The sequence below is a fragment of the Melozone crissalis genome, unplaced genomic scaffold, assembly GCF_028551555.1.
Source record: "Melozone crissalis strain CALT ecotype California unplaced genomic scaffold, PUWL_Pcris_2 ptg000041l_1, whole genome shotgun sequence".
In the NCBI taxonomy this organism is placed as follows: Eukaryota; Metazoa; Chordata; class Aves; order Passeriformes; family Passerellidae; genus Melozone; species Melozone crissalis.
In genome coordinates this window covers 852,662-866,887 of record NW_026535819.1, presented here as the reverse complement: position 1 = coordinate 866,887, position 14,226 = coordinate 852,662, and the positions used below count along the sequence as shown (strand labels likewise).

At 51.1% G+C, this 14,226-nt stretch overlaps 1 protein-coding gene across 4 annotated transcripts in view; it reads right to left on the bottom strand.

Annotated features, from left to right (window-relative positions):
* Positions 1-3,436: 3,436 nt before the first annotated feature.
* MAPKAP1 (MAPK associated protein 1) overlaps positions 3,437-14,226 on the bottom strand; it is an 82,494-nt gene continuing 71,704 nt past the window's right edge. For all 4 annotated transcript variants that reach the window (XM_054284318.1, XM_054284317.1, XM_054284320.1 and 1 more), the window contains 2 exons: positions 5,290-5,387; positions 3,437-3,588 (listed from right to left, as the gene is read on the bottom strand). In XM_054284318.1, coding sequence (XP_054140293.1) covers positions 3,463-3,588; positions 5,290-5,387 — 224 coding nt within the window. In that variant the 3' untranslated portion in view covers positions 3,437-3,462. The remainder of the gene's footprint in view (positions 3,589-5,289; positions 5,388-14,226) is intronic.

The window sequence follows — 14,226 nt, the reverse complement described above, 5'->3', positions numbered from 1 at the left end:
TCCAGCCCGGGTGAGCAGAGCAGAAGGAGGTGCCAGAGCTCGGAGGGTGCTGGGGCTGGGCCAGGCTGTGGCTGTGGAGTGGAATTCCAGCTCCTGGCAGCAATCCGCCCTGCAGTGGTGGCAGCGGCAGTGGCGGGGGAATCGTGGCCGTGTCCCCACGCTCCCAGCCTGGAAATGACCACTTGTGCCCCATTCCAGCCCTGCCACCAGCTCCCAGCCCATTACGGCACACGCGGGCCCCGCGCTCCCACCTGGGCAGGGGGCTCATTTGTAGTTAAAAATCTATTGTGACTTGTCAGAAAAATGAATAAATGAGCACATTATTTTTTCATTTTGGAGCTCAGCATCTGTTTGTCTAATCAAGAAAGAGAACTGGGAAAGTCAACCAGGGCTGACGCACACATTTTATTTAACTTTTCCTCTGTCAAAGGAGTTTAAATGTGTAATGAACAGGCCATGGTGATTTGAAATATAATCCCATTACTCTGATGAGATTACCCAGGCTGTGAGAGTTCACAAATCATGCTTAGGGTTTTTAGAGTGAACAACACCCTGTTGAGATTTTTTTCCCTTTTTGCATTTAAGCAGAGGTGTGTGGGGAGAATAAAACATGACAGTGCTTAACCCTTCACGCAGAGGAGCAGCAGCAGGGGCTGTGCCAGGGCCAGCCCTCCTTGTGCCCAGTTCTTGGTGACCCTGAGCTCTCCATGGTCACGGCAGCGATGCAGGGAGCACACCTGGCCAGGGCACGCTCCTGCTGGCCCAGCTGTGCTCCTGTGCCCTCTGTGTCCCTGTTGTCTGTGTCCTTGTCCCAGTGCTGCTCGGGGTGGCTGTGCTGGCTGTGATTTAAGGGGCATTAATTTCAGCTGCACAGCAGCACCCAGCCCCACCCGCCGCCACAGCAGCGCATTTCCATGGATTCATGGGCCCATTACAAACATGTCTCCATAAATAACTCCCCCCATTAATCTCAGGGCTGCACCCACGGCTGTGCCATGGGTTTCGCTTGCTTGTCCTGGTGCCAGGTCTCAGCCCCCCCTGAGGGGCAGCAGCAAAACCCAGGGATGCACCAGACTCCTGCCAACCCAAAACCAAAGGTAATTCTGGCTGGAATCGGTGCTTTGGGAGCTCCTGGCAAAGCCCTGCAGAGCCCAGGGAGAGCACCCAGCGCTCTGCCCTTGGGTGCCAGCTCGTGCCAGGGTGCCCTGGGTGTCCCCTGCTCAAAGGTCTCTCTCTGGTGCTCTCCTGTGCTCTGACAGAGCCGAGGAGGTGGAGGGGAATTGTCCCTGTGGACAGGAGCCCTGTGCCAGCAGGAGTCAGGGGGAACGAGGGGATCTCTGGTGCCTGCAGCAGCTGCCTGCGTGCGCAGGGGAGCCGCGCTCTGCTCTCTGGTAGCAGGATGGGGGAACAGCTTGCCTTGCTGACCCAGTTGAATGCCCATCTGACTCAATTACATCTACAGCTACCGGGGAAAGACCAGCCCGCGATGGCTCCGTGCTCAGCTGTGCACACTCTGCAGCCACGAGCCTGATTTAACTCCTTCGGGGCGCTGGGCAGCAGCAATGCCTCTGCTGGGGAGGGACGCTCAGCTCCTGGAAAGCTGCACCTTTCCAGGGTTTAAGGAAGGTTTCCTGCGGGCCATGTATTAAACTGAATCTGACCTTTGGAAGCAAATTGGTCGGTGGCTCTTTTGGAGCAAATAAACTCACTTTGGGCTCCAAATCTCCCTGCTCCTCACCCAGCCTTGGAGCAGCCTCTGTCTGTCCATCTCTGCCTGGGTCTCAGGACACCCACACCAGGAGCAGGAAGGCGACTGGCAGGAGGCTGTGAGCACAGCTGGTCTGGGCAAGGGACTCTGCCACAATGTCACGGACAGCAGAGGTGTTATTGGGTGACATTTTTAGGCTCTCCTGAGAGCAAACTTGCACATGCTGAATCCCTGCTGATCTGATAACAAATACACGTGAGGGGGTGGCAACAGCACTATGGCCATGGAAACAGGAGATTGCTGAAGATTATGGTACCAAATAGGCAATTTTTCAGTTCAGTTAAAAAGAATTGAAACTGGGTGGCCAAAGAACATTCACAGAGCAACTTTAATGTTAAATATTTCACAGAGTCGGTTAAAAGAGTCATTTACATCGAAGGGGCTTTTCCCATTGTATCTGTGCTGCATTTGCACATAGAAAATATTAAAAAAATTAATAGAATACTATAAAATATTGTTTCTCTTGTTTTGCAGATATCACGGAAGACTGTACAGGGAGGCCTGGCCTCGGTGGTGCAGGGCCAAGCAAACCCAGAACAGAAACACAACAGGTGAGACCCAGGCCCTCCCTCTGCCCGGGGCTGCCCCGCGCTGTGTTAAGGCTCAGGAAGTTTTCTCTGTACAAAAGCAAGGTGGGAGGCTGGCAGAGGGTGGGCAGAGCCCAGGGAGCTGCCCCCAGCCCCGTGGGGCACCAGGGCAGTTCTAGGATAGCGTGTGCAGAGCTCCAGTGAGCTGGAGAAAGACACCTCTGGTGAATTCAACCAACAATGCGGCTCTGGGTGCCAGCATCCATTCCCGTGGTCCCTGATGTGTTAAGGATGAACAAGGCCAAGGTAGTTACAAATCCCAGTACAAAGTAGGTCTTAATTTTTGTTGTTAAAGAATAATATTGAGAGAAGTGAAGGCATTTCTGAGTGCCCAGGGACAAGGTGCCCCAGCGGATGTGCCAGCCCCAGGGTGGCAGCAGCTGAGGGTCCCGGGCAGGAGGATTCTCCTCTCCACCTCCAAGATGTGGATCTCCAACCACCGTGCTGCCTTCAGCAAGGAACTTCCAATAAAGCATTTGCAAAGCTGAAAAGCACAGTTAAATAAAATATTTTTGAACAAAACAAACACAACAGACTGGACTGTCTCAGGGCTCCCTCGCTAAGCGCTCCCCTGCCACGGCTGCTGTTCCTGGCTCACGGATGCCTCCTGCACTTCAGCAACAGAAGTGAAGCCATCTGGGACTGCAGCCTCCCCCCAAAAGAACTGTGCATCATATGGACCTTGAAAAAGATTACATCTGTTTATTAATAGTAAAAATGGATACATTTGTCCTACATTTTGTTTTTAGAAATTTGATCATGTCACAAGCAATACCTGCGTGTACGTGGGTGGATTACAGATGTATATAATTTATTTTAACCAGGCTGTGAAATAATATGTAATCACATCTCTTCTCGTGATTGTACATAACACAGTAATTAAATGATGCCAGTCTACGTCATTCTCTTATTTCTAATCAAAGGAACCTGAAGCGTAACAGTCTTCTTTCCGGCTGATATGGCTCTTTGTGTCTGTCGCAGGGGAGCTCCCCGCGCCGAGGAGGGCCGGCCCGGCACCGCGAGGGACGGGAGGCCCGCGCTCCAGGAGCGGCGGCCCCGGGCCCGGGCGGGCGGAGCGGCTCCAGCGCCGCGCGCAGCTCTGCCCGCTCACTGCTGCCCCGACTTCTTCTCCTTCTGGAAGCTAAAGCTCGTTCTCCTGCTCAGCTTTCTTTGTTTCTGAGCGAAATAGTCTGCTCTGGCTGTGCTTGCTCGCGACTCTAGAATATAGTTAACCTGCAAGACACCAGTGGTGTTAATGTCACCTGGGGAGGCTGGGGACAGCCCGGGGTGGGCAGGGACCCCCAGCCCACCCCCTCAGCAGGGTGATGGCACAGGGAGCCCAGAGGGCCAGCAGAGCCCTGGGCTGTCCTCCGGTGCCACCCTGGGCCACCCAAACCTCTGGGGAGGGCAGGGAGCTGTGCAGACCCCCCAGTGCTGGCACAACCAGCAATGAGCATCAATAAAGGACCTTATCAGCCTCAGTAAAAAGAATTCTTCCATTATGATGTTTGCATACTCAGCTAATCTCAGAGTTTCCCTCTGTTTTGGCACATTTTACTTGATGAAAGCATTTTAAAATGATATTTAACAAGCCTGCTACTCCCTAAATTTATTATCTCCAATGCTTTGTGATAATCTTAGAGATAATTTTAATGGAAGGTTAATGCAAGAATCAAAAAGATAAAAATGCCCTTTGGTCTGTCATTAGCTGGTTAATATGCTGTGGCTTAAAACTTGCACAATTTTATGCACTATAGAGTGTTTCACTTTCATTGCATATTACAGCTTAAGGCATAAAAATATAGGGAATTTTCATGGTCAATAAAGTCTCAGTCCTTCTCACTTGATCATCTAAAAAGCCTAATTTGAAAAGTCTGATTTTTCTGCGCTCCCTAATGCTGATGGAATTGAAAACAAAACAGTGACTTGTGCATGAAACCAGAGAATGTTCTATATAAACAAACTGCAACTTGGGGAAAAAAGTACTGCTCAATATTATTTCTCTCTCGAATATTCATGTTATTGACAGTAAACCACTTTTTTAGCCTTTGTTTATGACCAGACTGGGATGAGTGGAAGGGGGAGATGTGGCATGGGGGTACTTGGGCAAAGGTTGGACTTGATGACCTTGGGGGTCTTTTCCAGCCTTAATGATTCTATGATTCCATGATTCTAAGTGCTTGGGACTGCAATAGCTGATCTAAGGTAAAGTGGGACCAGAAGAATTGGCCTAACAGCTCACAGAGCAGAAACCCCTCAAACACTCTGACCTCCTGTGTGATGAATAAAAGTTATTTTATCGCACGTCAGTTGTTTAACAATCCTCTAAACTCCACACAGCCAATAAAAGCAAACATAACAGATGGTTTGCCAAAATTACTGCTTTTGAGTTTTGACTTGCTACGAAAGATGAACTTGTGGAAAATTCCATTTAATTTTTCAAGAGTGTAACAAAAATTTGTTTCCCAAAGCAAGGGAGTTTGTGTCTATGTTTGCCCCGAGGAAAGCAAACAGTCCAGGGAGAGGATCAGGTAGAGAAGCCCCTGTGAGCAGTGTGGGGACACCAGAGCTGTGAGGGCCAGGAGCACCAAGCCCTGCACGGCACGGGGCTGCTGACCACGTGTCCAAAGGTGGAAACTACCTGGACACAATAAAATCTGGTAGTTTCCAATAAAATTCCACAGAAAATGGTGTCTCTATTAACTAGAAAAAAGCACAAAAGGAAATGCTACACACAGACAGGCAGTGGCTGCGTGGCTGTTGGAAGGATGAATAAAACAACAGGCATGGAGCAGCCATCCTGACGGGTTAAACACACCCCAGTGGTCCTCAGGCACTGCACCCTCGTGTGCTTCCAGAGCCTCCTGAATACTCACATGTCTAACAAGTGGTAAAACACCCGGATTTTGGGTCACGTTAAAATTTAATACTCACCTTCAGTACGATTTCATTGACAGTAGCAGCATCTGATTCAAAGTAAAGGTGTTTGTAGTCATGATTGCTTAGATATGTAAGTTTAAATATTGCATGACCTGCAAAGATAAGAAAAAAACTGCTTAGAATATTCCTGTAAAGTTTGAGCAGAGCTCGTTGCCTGACAGAAGAAAACCACAGATGGTGATCTCAGCGTACCATCAGCACGACAGAAGGAAGCAATGAAATGCTGACAGGCTTCTCATGTCATTTCAATTTAAGGCAAGTGGTGGCTTACAGGAGCAGCTGAACTCCAGTCAATAAAGTTCCTTTTCCCATCACATCCCCACTGCAGGAAATGCAAAAATCCATCAAATGGCTGGTTAGCTCTGCTCGGCCGCGACGGCGCTGCAGCCCCGGCACCGCGACGGGGCTGAGCGTGGGAGGAGGGTTGTACTGAACAGAAAATGGCAATTAATCCCAGAGCCAGCACTCCAAACCCTCCTCCCAAAACACCCCAAACACCACGTGAGCCCAGCCAGCTGCTGGTGACCACGGGAGCGGCACCAAGCACAGGGCACCGAGGGACGCGGCTGTGCCACCACCAACCCCGCTCAGGGCTGGGATGGCCCTTCCCACACCAAGGAAAATCAAATTAAACTCTAACTGTGACCTGCTGGCACCTTCCTGGCACTCGGGCCTCTGTCCCAAACAGAGGTTCCACGTGCTGGCCCTGTGGCTGCCCTGGGATGGCAGCCCTGCATTCCGACATGCAGTGCCAGCAGGAACGACTTAGACACAAAGGTCTGACGTGGAACACAAAGGAAGGCAAAAATATCCTTCACTTGTATGGATGCTGATGGCTTCAAAATTAAAATTAAATGTATTCTATACATGATACTTTTCCAACGGTTTTCTAATTTATTCTGTTCAACAGTCAAAGTTAGCAATCCATAAAGTAACAGCCACATTACTGTAAATCCAGGTCTTTCCTGCAGGAAAGCTAATTGGAAATCTTATTTACATTATCTAATTCTCCAGATTTCCAAAAAGTGACTGATATATGCTCAGATTGGTGGCCAGGAAATTTGAGATGCAAGTATTTTATTGTGGCATGTTAATTAAACACCATTATGATGCACTAATCTGGAATATAAATTCTGTATTGAAAAATTGGCTAATAATAATAATAAAAACCCAACCCTTTAAATCATTTGACAAATGATGCCTCAGTGGTACTAAAAATGCGGAATTCCAAGCTGGGAGCTCATCAGCATGTTAATGCATGCAGCTTTGCCTGGAACACAGCATCTTAATGATTCCAAAAGTGCCAGTGCACCACCCTGGGGCTGGGACACAGCACCGTGCTCCACCAGCTCCCACCACTCTCCTTGGACATTGAACATCCCACACTGCTGATCAGAAATTGGCACAAAACAGGGTCAGAGGACCCCAATGAGCTGCTGCATTTTGGGGTTAGGAAATTCTGGGTAATTCTTGCTGTGGATCAAGACCAAACCTCTCCAGGTGTTCCTGCTCCCGGGGATCCCAGCCCGGCCCTGTGCCGCGGTGCCACCACGTGTCCCCGGGGCACCGCCCTGCCCAGCACAGCCCTGCCAAGGGCACAGCTCCTGCTCCCCCGGGCACAGAGGCTGCTCTGGGCCTGCCCAGCAGGCCACTGGCACAGCGTGGCTCTGCAGGGGCCCTGGCACCGATGCCAAACCCTGCAGAGCTCACAGCCCCTGCTGCCGGGACTGGGGACCCAGTGGAAAGAAGCCAAGAAGACTTTTCCTTAGAAAGCCCCATTACAGCATCATGTTTATGGGCTCCAAGTCCACAACACACTACTTACAGCATGAAATATGAGTGCACTGAAATCCTAACTGGCACTTTGCTCTGCTACTCTTCTAGCCAGATGGAATTTACGAATTGTGAGATTGATTTCCATTTCCAAGAGTGCTTAAATATGTGATGTACCTCTTTCCAATAGAGCACCACCCCTGACAATTCTGAGATCAATAGGAGCTTCCATGGTTTGATGTTTCCGTGTGAGAGGATCTGGTAACAAACAGCAGCAGCTCGAGTGGCTCCTGCTGCACGTGATGGGGGATTTAAAGCAAATGCAGATGCTGCACAACAGCTGCTACCATCACTCCACACCACCAGTGGCTGGGTGTTTGCAGGGAACCTCAGTGCCCCGCAATCAGGATCAATCAGCTGCACAGCAACAGAAAATCCACGTTATTCCTGACTATGTTTGTCTGTCAAAAGTGTTATGGAAAGCAAAAGGAACGACAGAAACTCAGCAGCTTTTGTCACGGGGTAGGCGCAGCCCACGCCGAGCCCAGCACAGCCAAGGGGTCCCGTGCCAATGTCCCCGGTGCCCCCCGAGCCCCAGCCGTGCCACGGCCCCACAGCAGAGCAGCCTCTCCCCCTGCTGCCCCTCGGCTCCGGGCGCTGATAAATCTCCCCAGCCCAGCACTAATGGGTTCCTGTGTGGTTACTCCTGGAGAGGAGCCCACAGACGGAAGGGCAGGATGCTAATTCACTGGGAATTCACCAAGGAGAGCTCATTGACTCCTTCAGCACCACGTCTCACGTTCAGCTGCTCAGCCCATCTCTGATTTTTAGCACCACTGCACTGCCAACGAGGCGAGGGAAGAGGCCCTGCAGCGCTGCAGCTCCGGCTCTGCTGGCCCTCCCGGGGCTCTGCAGCTCCTCCTGCACGCCAGCCCCAGCTCCCCACGGCCCCACAGCCACACACAGCCCCCCGAAACCCTGTGGGACTACAGCTCCACAACCACCCACCAGAATGTGCTTGTACGGGCAACAGTAAATCTTGTGCTAATTCCTGCAATCTTGGGAAAACATCCAAGCCCTTGGTGGGCCCCACGCTGCACCTGACACAGGTAGAAAAATAATCACTCTAATCTAAGTAATAAACTCTTTTTATCAAAGTCCAAAAGATAGATTTTTTTTGCTTGGAAAACAAGGATATGAATTTGCAGAAGATAATTTTTTTACTGAATCTGCCAAGACTAGAAAGTTTCTCTTCTTTCCCTCCCACCCCACAATTCAGTCCTTATCCTTTGCCAGCTCTTTAAACAGAACGGAATTAAATCACTAATTAGACAGAGGATGAAAAGAATATTCATGAATTGGACAAAGCAGAAAACAAACAAACACTAGAAATGCAAATTTATGTTAATTTTTCAATATACCTTGATGATTGCTTTGTCATTACAGGTCCATAAGGCAGAAGTCAACAATTAAGAGTTATTAGTGGAATAAATAGCTGGAGAAGGACTCTCTGAAGAACAAAGCACTTATGGACATCGTTTGACATCACTGATTCTCACTGCTTCAGAAACTGTGACCTCAACAGGCTCAGACCCTGAAATCTCCTCCCATGGGCCCAGAAAGGATGCAGGAGGGTTAGAAATACACCAGTCAAAGGCAAGGAATGAGGATAGCAAAACACACATCAGCAATACCTCCGTACAAAGACACATTTCCTCCAAGCCTGCACGAGCTGGGGGAGGCTCTGCTCTGCAGCCACGGCTGCATTTCACCCAAAGCACTGGGGAAGGGCTCAGCTGTCTGAAACCCTCCTGTGATACCCCAGCAATGATGCTGTGACCCTGGAGGGAGGCCTGAAGGGTCTACAAAGCTGCAAGAATTGCATTAGGGTTAAAAAACATCCAACACCCTTCCTGACACCCTCTGGTAACCAAAACAACTCCACAGGGGAGGTCACAAGTTGCAGCCACAGCTGGATTATCCAGATGTGGCACCGAGCTCTGCGAGGGACAGACAGAACAGGGATGTGGGCCTGGGTGTTCAGGTGGGGTTAATCCCATTCCATGCAAGGGATATTTATCCCAGAGGCACATGAGTTAGAGGCAGTGAGAGCAGCCAGTTCTGGGTGCAATCCTCACCCCACTGATGCCAGCGGAGTCACGGATGGTTCAGGCTGCCCACCATGAACCCGAGGGGGATCTCCTCAAACCAGGGCAGTACTTAAGTGGGAACAAATGATAAGACTCTTAAGGAAAAAACCAGCAGCTGTGGTCCAGCTGGCTCGCCCCATTCTCTCAGGCAGCAGCATATTCCATGATCTCTTTTCCTCCAACCCTTTATGTTCCACTGTAGGCTTGCTACTCAGCATTGCTATTAGAGGGTGACGTGGGTCCAGATGTCTTGAAAACAGAGCTGCAATTAAAGTGCAGCACACACCCACTTTTGTGTCAAACTGTGGCAACTATTCACACATCTGGATTATTTTCCCTCAAAGCCTTCTGTTTCTTTAAATTATTATCAGAGGCACAATACTAATAAAGATTTTTGCAAAAATGCTGAAAATTGAGGTGCGACTCGGGGTTGCCCAAAACCTCTTTACCAGCAACCTTATTTGGGGAAAAAAGATAAATAAATCAAAATGCAGTGTTTCCACATGGCAATGGGCTCCTCCACTGCGTCTGCACCTCATCAATCACGCATTGTCTGCCGGAGAGGCGAGCCTTGTAAATGTCACATCCACTCAGGCCCGAGGAGAGGCGAATCAAAATGCAGCGAGGAGTTTTAATTGGATAGTGTAATTAAACTAAAAAACCCCAGCAGAATAGCTTTGACAGGATAGATGAAGACCCCTTTTAATAGGGCTACAAAACAGATTTGTTAAAAGGATGAGGCAATGCGCGCTCCTGATTGCGCTCAGGAGAACTTTTATGAGCGGCTGTTGGAGGGGCTGCAGTTAATCAGCACTGCGGTGCCCGGCTGCTCGTGCCCCTGCCAGGCCTGGGGACCTCGCTGCCAGCCCTTCTCTGCAGGGACAGCGCTGCTGAGCGCTGCCCTGGCACGGCCCGAGCCCACCGGGCACAGGAGCCATCTGTGCCCGCTGCCGGCCCTGCCTGCTCAGCGTGCCCAGGGCTGGGCTCTGCCCTTCTGCTCCACACTCGCGTGCTCCTTTCACTCCTAGCCTGAAGTTTGGGAACGTTTTCTCTGCTGAACCTGTTTTTTACCTTCTGGTCAGAACCTGTGACTAGTCTCCTGTTGAGTGGGAATTTTACTGTGTTACTTCTTGCTCCGCTGCAGGAGCAGGGATATCAGGAACCATAATATTGTGGTATTTTGTGCATCAATTGCAGAGCACACTCTGCCTCTGCTCTGGCCCCACTGCAGGCTCTGAGCAAACCTGCAGCAGCTGTGTTTGAGCCCCCAGAGATGCAGGAACCCAATGCCCTCCCAGCACTTCCTGGGTATTTTCAGCCCTTCCACAACCCAACAACGAATTCATTAAATTAGTACCGCCCAATGTGCATAATCAAGAGAAACTGGACTGAATTAAAACATCAAACACCTTTAGCTTTAAATGAAAACTACATAAGGGGGGTTCAGGCATGGCCATCACTTGCAGCCAGGGTGAATACTGCTGGAAAAGCTATTTTCGTGCAGATGTGGAATTCAATGGGAAAGACTGACTCGTGTAGCAACATCAATCAAAACGTCAGCTCGGCTGGCAGCTCCCGACAGTAAGGCAGGTTCAGAGGTCACGGGATAAAGAAAAAGCCGAGCTCTGGTTCAGCTCTAATATCTCCTCGCTGGAAGTCTCACCGAGGTACCTGCCCCCCTTCTGGACTCGCAGCTTTCATTAATCTTCTTGCCATCTTTTTTAACTAGTCATGCAGAACCGCTCGATAGCGAGACATATAATGGGGAGGCCCTGTGCCTATTACCAGGTTAACACTCTGTTAAGCCCCAGTGCAACAATGGAATCAGAATTTAAAGGAAATCTTCAGCTGCAGGGTGCAAAGCGGGCAATTAAATTACAAACTGAAGTTACCCATGTACTCCGTGACCTACGGAACACCTTTGTTTACACTTACCTTCATACCCAGGGTATTTTGACAAAGCAACTGAGATGTCTCTGCTTCATGAAAACAAAAAAAAAAGGCAGATAAAGGATCACAGAGAATGTTGCTTCAGTGTTTCAAGTAAATTATCAAATAAATCCAATTTCTGCAGCTCCTGTGAAGCACAGCTGCCTGGAAGAGCCCTGGGCAGGCTCTGATCAGGTGTGGTGGCACAGGGGCTGCCCTGGGCTCTGCACTCCCTGCCCAGCTCAGCTGTGCCCAGCAGCCCCGGGCATCCATCAGGGCCACTCGGGCCACAGAGCACCGCACACGGCAGTGGGCAGTGACACTGAAGTTTCTCCCCTGTCCAAGTAATGTAAGAGACATTACCAGAATCAGATTTCCTTTAAATTACACTATTGCAAAGGGATATAATTGTATTAAACGTATTATGTTGCTTCCTTAAGACTTTATATTATGTACACTTAATTGAGATACAAAGCTCTTTTCAGCTATAAAAATGACAACTACTTTATTAAGGCTTAAATCTTATTTTTCCATGATAGGATGCTTCCTTTCAAGACTCAAAACATTCAGAATCTCTCATGATAATCAGGCTGAACCTGATTTAAAGAAGATGTTCGTGCCCAGTGTTGTCAGGTTCTAATGGCATCGAAGCAAGCCAGCAGGGCCATTAACTCTCCCCTCAGTCTAAATCCAGGGAGTCTGATTTAATTTACAAATAAAACTTCAAATTCTGACCCAGGGCTACTACAAGGGCAAACAAAAATCATCAGCCATCCCTGCCTACAATCCCCCCACTAATGGCAAATGAGATGCCAGAGCTTTCTGTTCTCATTTTCTGCCCTCACTGAAGGCAGCTCTGAGTTCTGTGAACTCTCAGCACAGGAAAACTCAGCCTGTCCAAAACAGCTGCGAGCTGTCCATCAACATCCCCGGCACGTCAGCTCTGAGGCTGCTGAGCCCTTTCACACACACACACACACACACACAGAGACACAGAGACACACAGACACACACACACACACAGAGACACACAGACACACAAACAGACACACACACACACACACACACACAGAGAGACACACAGACACACACACACACACACACACACACACACACACAGAGACACACAGACACACAAACAGACACACACACACACACACACACAGAGAGACACACACACACACACACACACACACACACACAGAGACACACAGACACACAAACAGACACACACACACACAGACACACAGAGAGACACACACACACACACACACACACACACACACAGAGACACACAGACACACAAACAGACACACACACACACAGACACACAGAGAGACACACACACACACACACACACACACACACACAGAGAGACACACAGACACACACACACACACACACACACACACACACACAGAGACACACAGACACACACACACACACACACACACACACACACACACAGAGACACACACACACACACACACACACACACACACACACACACAGAGACACACAGACACACAAACAGACACACACACACACACACACACAGAGAGACACACACACACACACACACACACACACACACAGAGACACACAGACACACAAACAGACACACACACACACAGACACAGAGAGACACACACACACACACACACACACACACACACAGAGACACAGAGACACACAGACACACACACACACACACACAGAGACACACAGACACACAAACAGACACACACACACACACAGAGACACAGACACACAAACAGACACACACACACACACACACAGACACACAGAGACACACAGAGACACAAACAGACAGACACACACACACACACACACACACACACACAGACACACAAACAGACACACACACACACACACACACACAGAGACACACAGACACACAAACAGACACACACACACACACACACACACACACACACACAGAGACACACAGACACACAAACAGACACACACACACACAGACACACAGAGACACACAGACACACAAACAGACACACACACACACACACACACACAGAGACACACAGACACACAAACAGACACACACACACACACACACACACAGAGACACAGACACACAAACAGACACACACACACACACACACACACAGGTGCCACCAAAGCTTCCCTGCAGGAGCCAGTGCGGGGGCAAGCAAAGAACACGAGGCACCCACTGCACCCTCACACAGAGCCCAGCAGAGCCCAGCCCAGCCCAGCCCAGCTCAGCCCAGCCCAGCCCAGCAGAGCCCAGCCCAGCCCAGCCCAGCCCAGCCCAGCTCAGCCCAGCCCAGCCCAGCCCAGCAGAGCCCAGCCCAGCCCAGCAGAGCCCAGCCCAGCCCAGCCCAGCTCAGCCCAGCCCAGCCCAGCCCAGCCCAGCCCAGCCCAGCCCAGCCGAGCCCAGCCCAGCCCAGCCCAGCCCAGCCCAGCAGAGCCCAGCAGAGCCCAGCCCAGCCCAGCCCAGCCCAGCCCAGCCCAGCAGAGCCCAGCCCAGCCCAGCCCAGCCCAGCCCAGCCCAGCTCAGCCCAGCCCAGCTCAGCCCAGCCCAGCCGAGCCCAGCCCAGCCCAGCAGAGCCCAGCCCAGCAGAGCCCAGCAGAGCCCAGCCCAGCCCAGCCCAGCCCAGCCCAGCAGAGCCCAGCCCAGCCGAGCCCAGCCCAGCCCAGCAGAGCCCAGCCCAGCCCAGCCCAGCCCAGTTCAGCCCAGCAGAGCCCAGCCCAGCCCAGCCCAGCCCAGCCCAGCAGAGCCCAGCAGAGCCCAGCCCAGCCCAGCTCAGCCCAGCCCAGCCCAGCCCAGCCCAGCCCAGCCGAGCCCAGCCCAGCCCAGCCCAGCAGAGCCCAGCAGAGCCCAGCCCAGCCCAGCCCAGCCCAGCAGAGCCCAGCAGAGCCCAGCCCAGCCCAGCCCAGCCCAGCCCAGCCCAGCCCAGCAGAGCCCAGCCCAGCTGGTTCCAACCCCTCTGAGGTGCCCGGGGAGGGAAGGCAGCCCCAAATCCCAAGCCCAGCACAACGGGACAAGCACGAGCACTTCTGGAAGAGGAGATGGAGC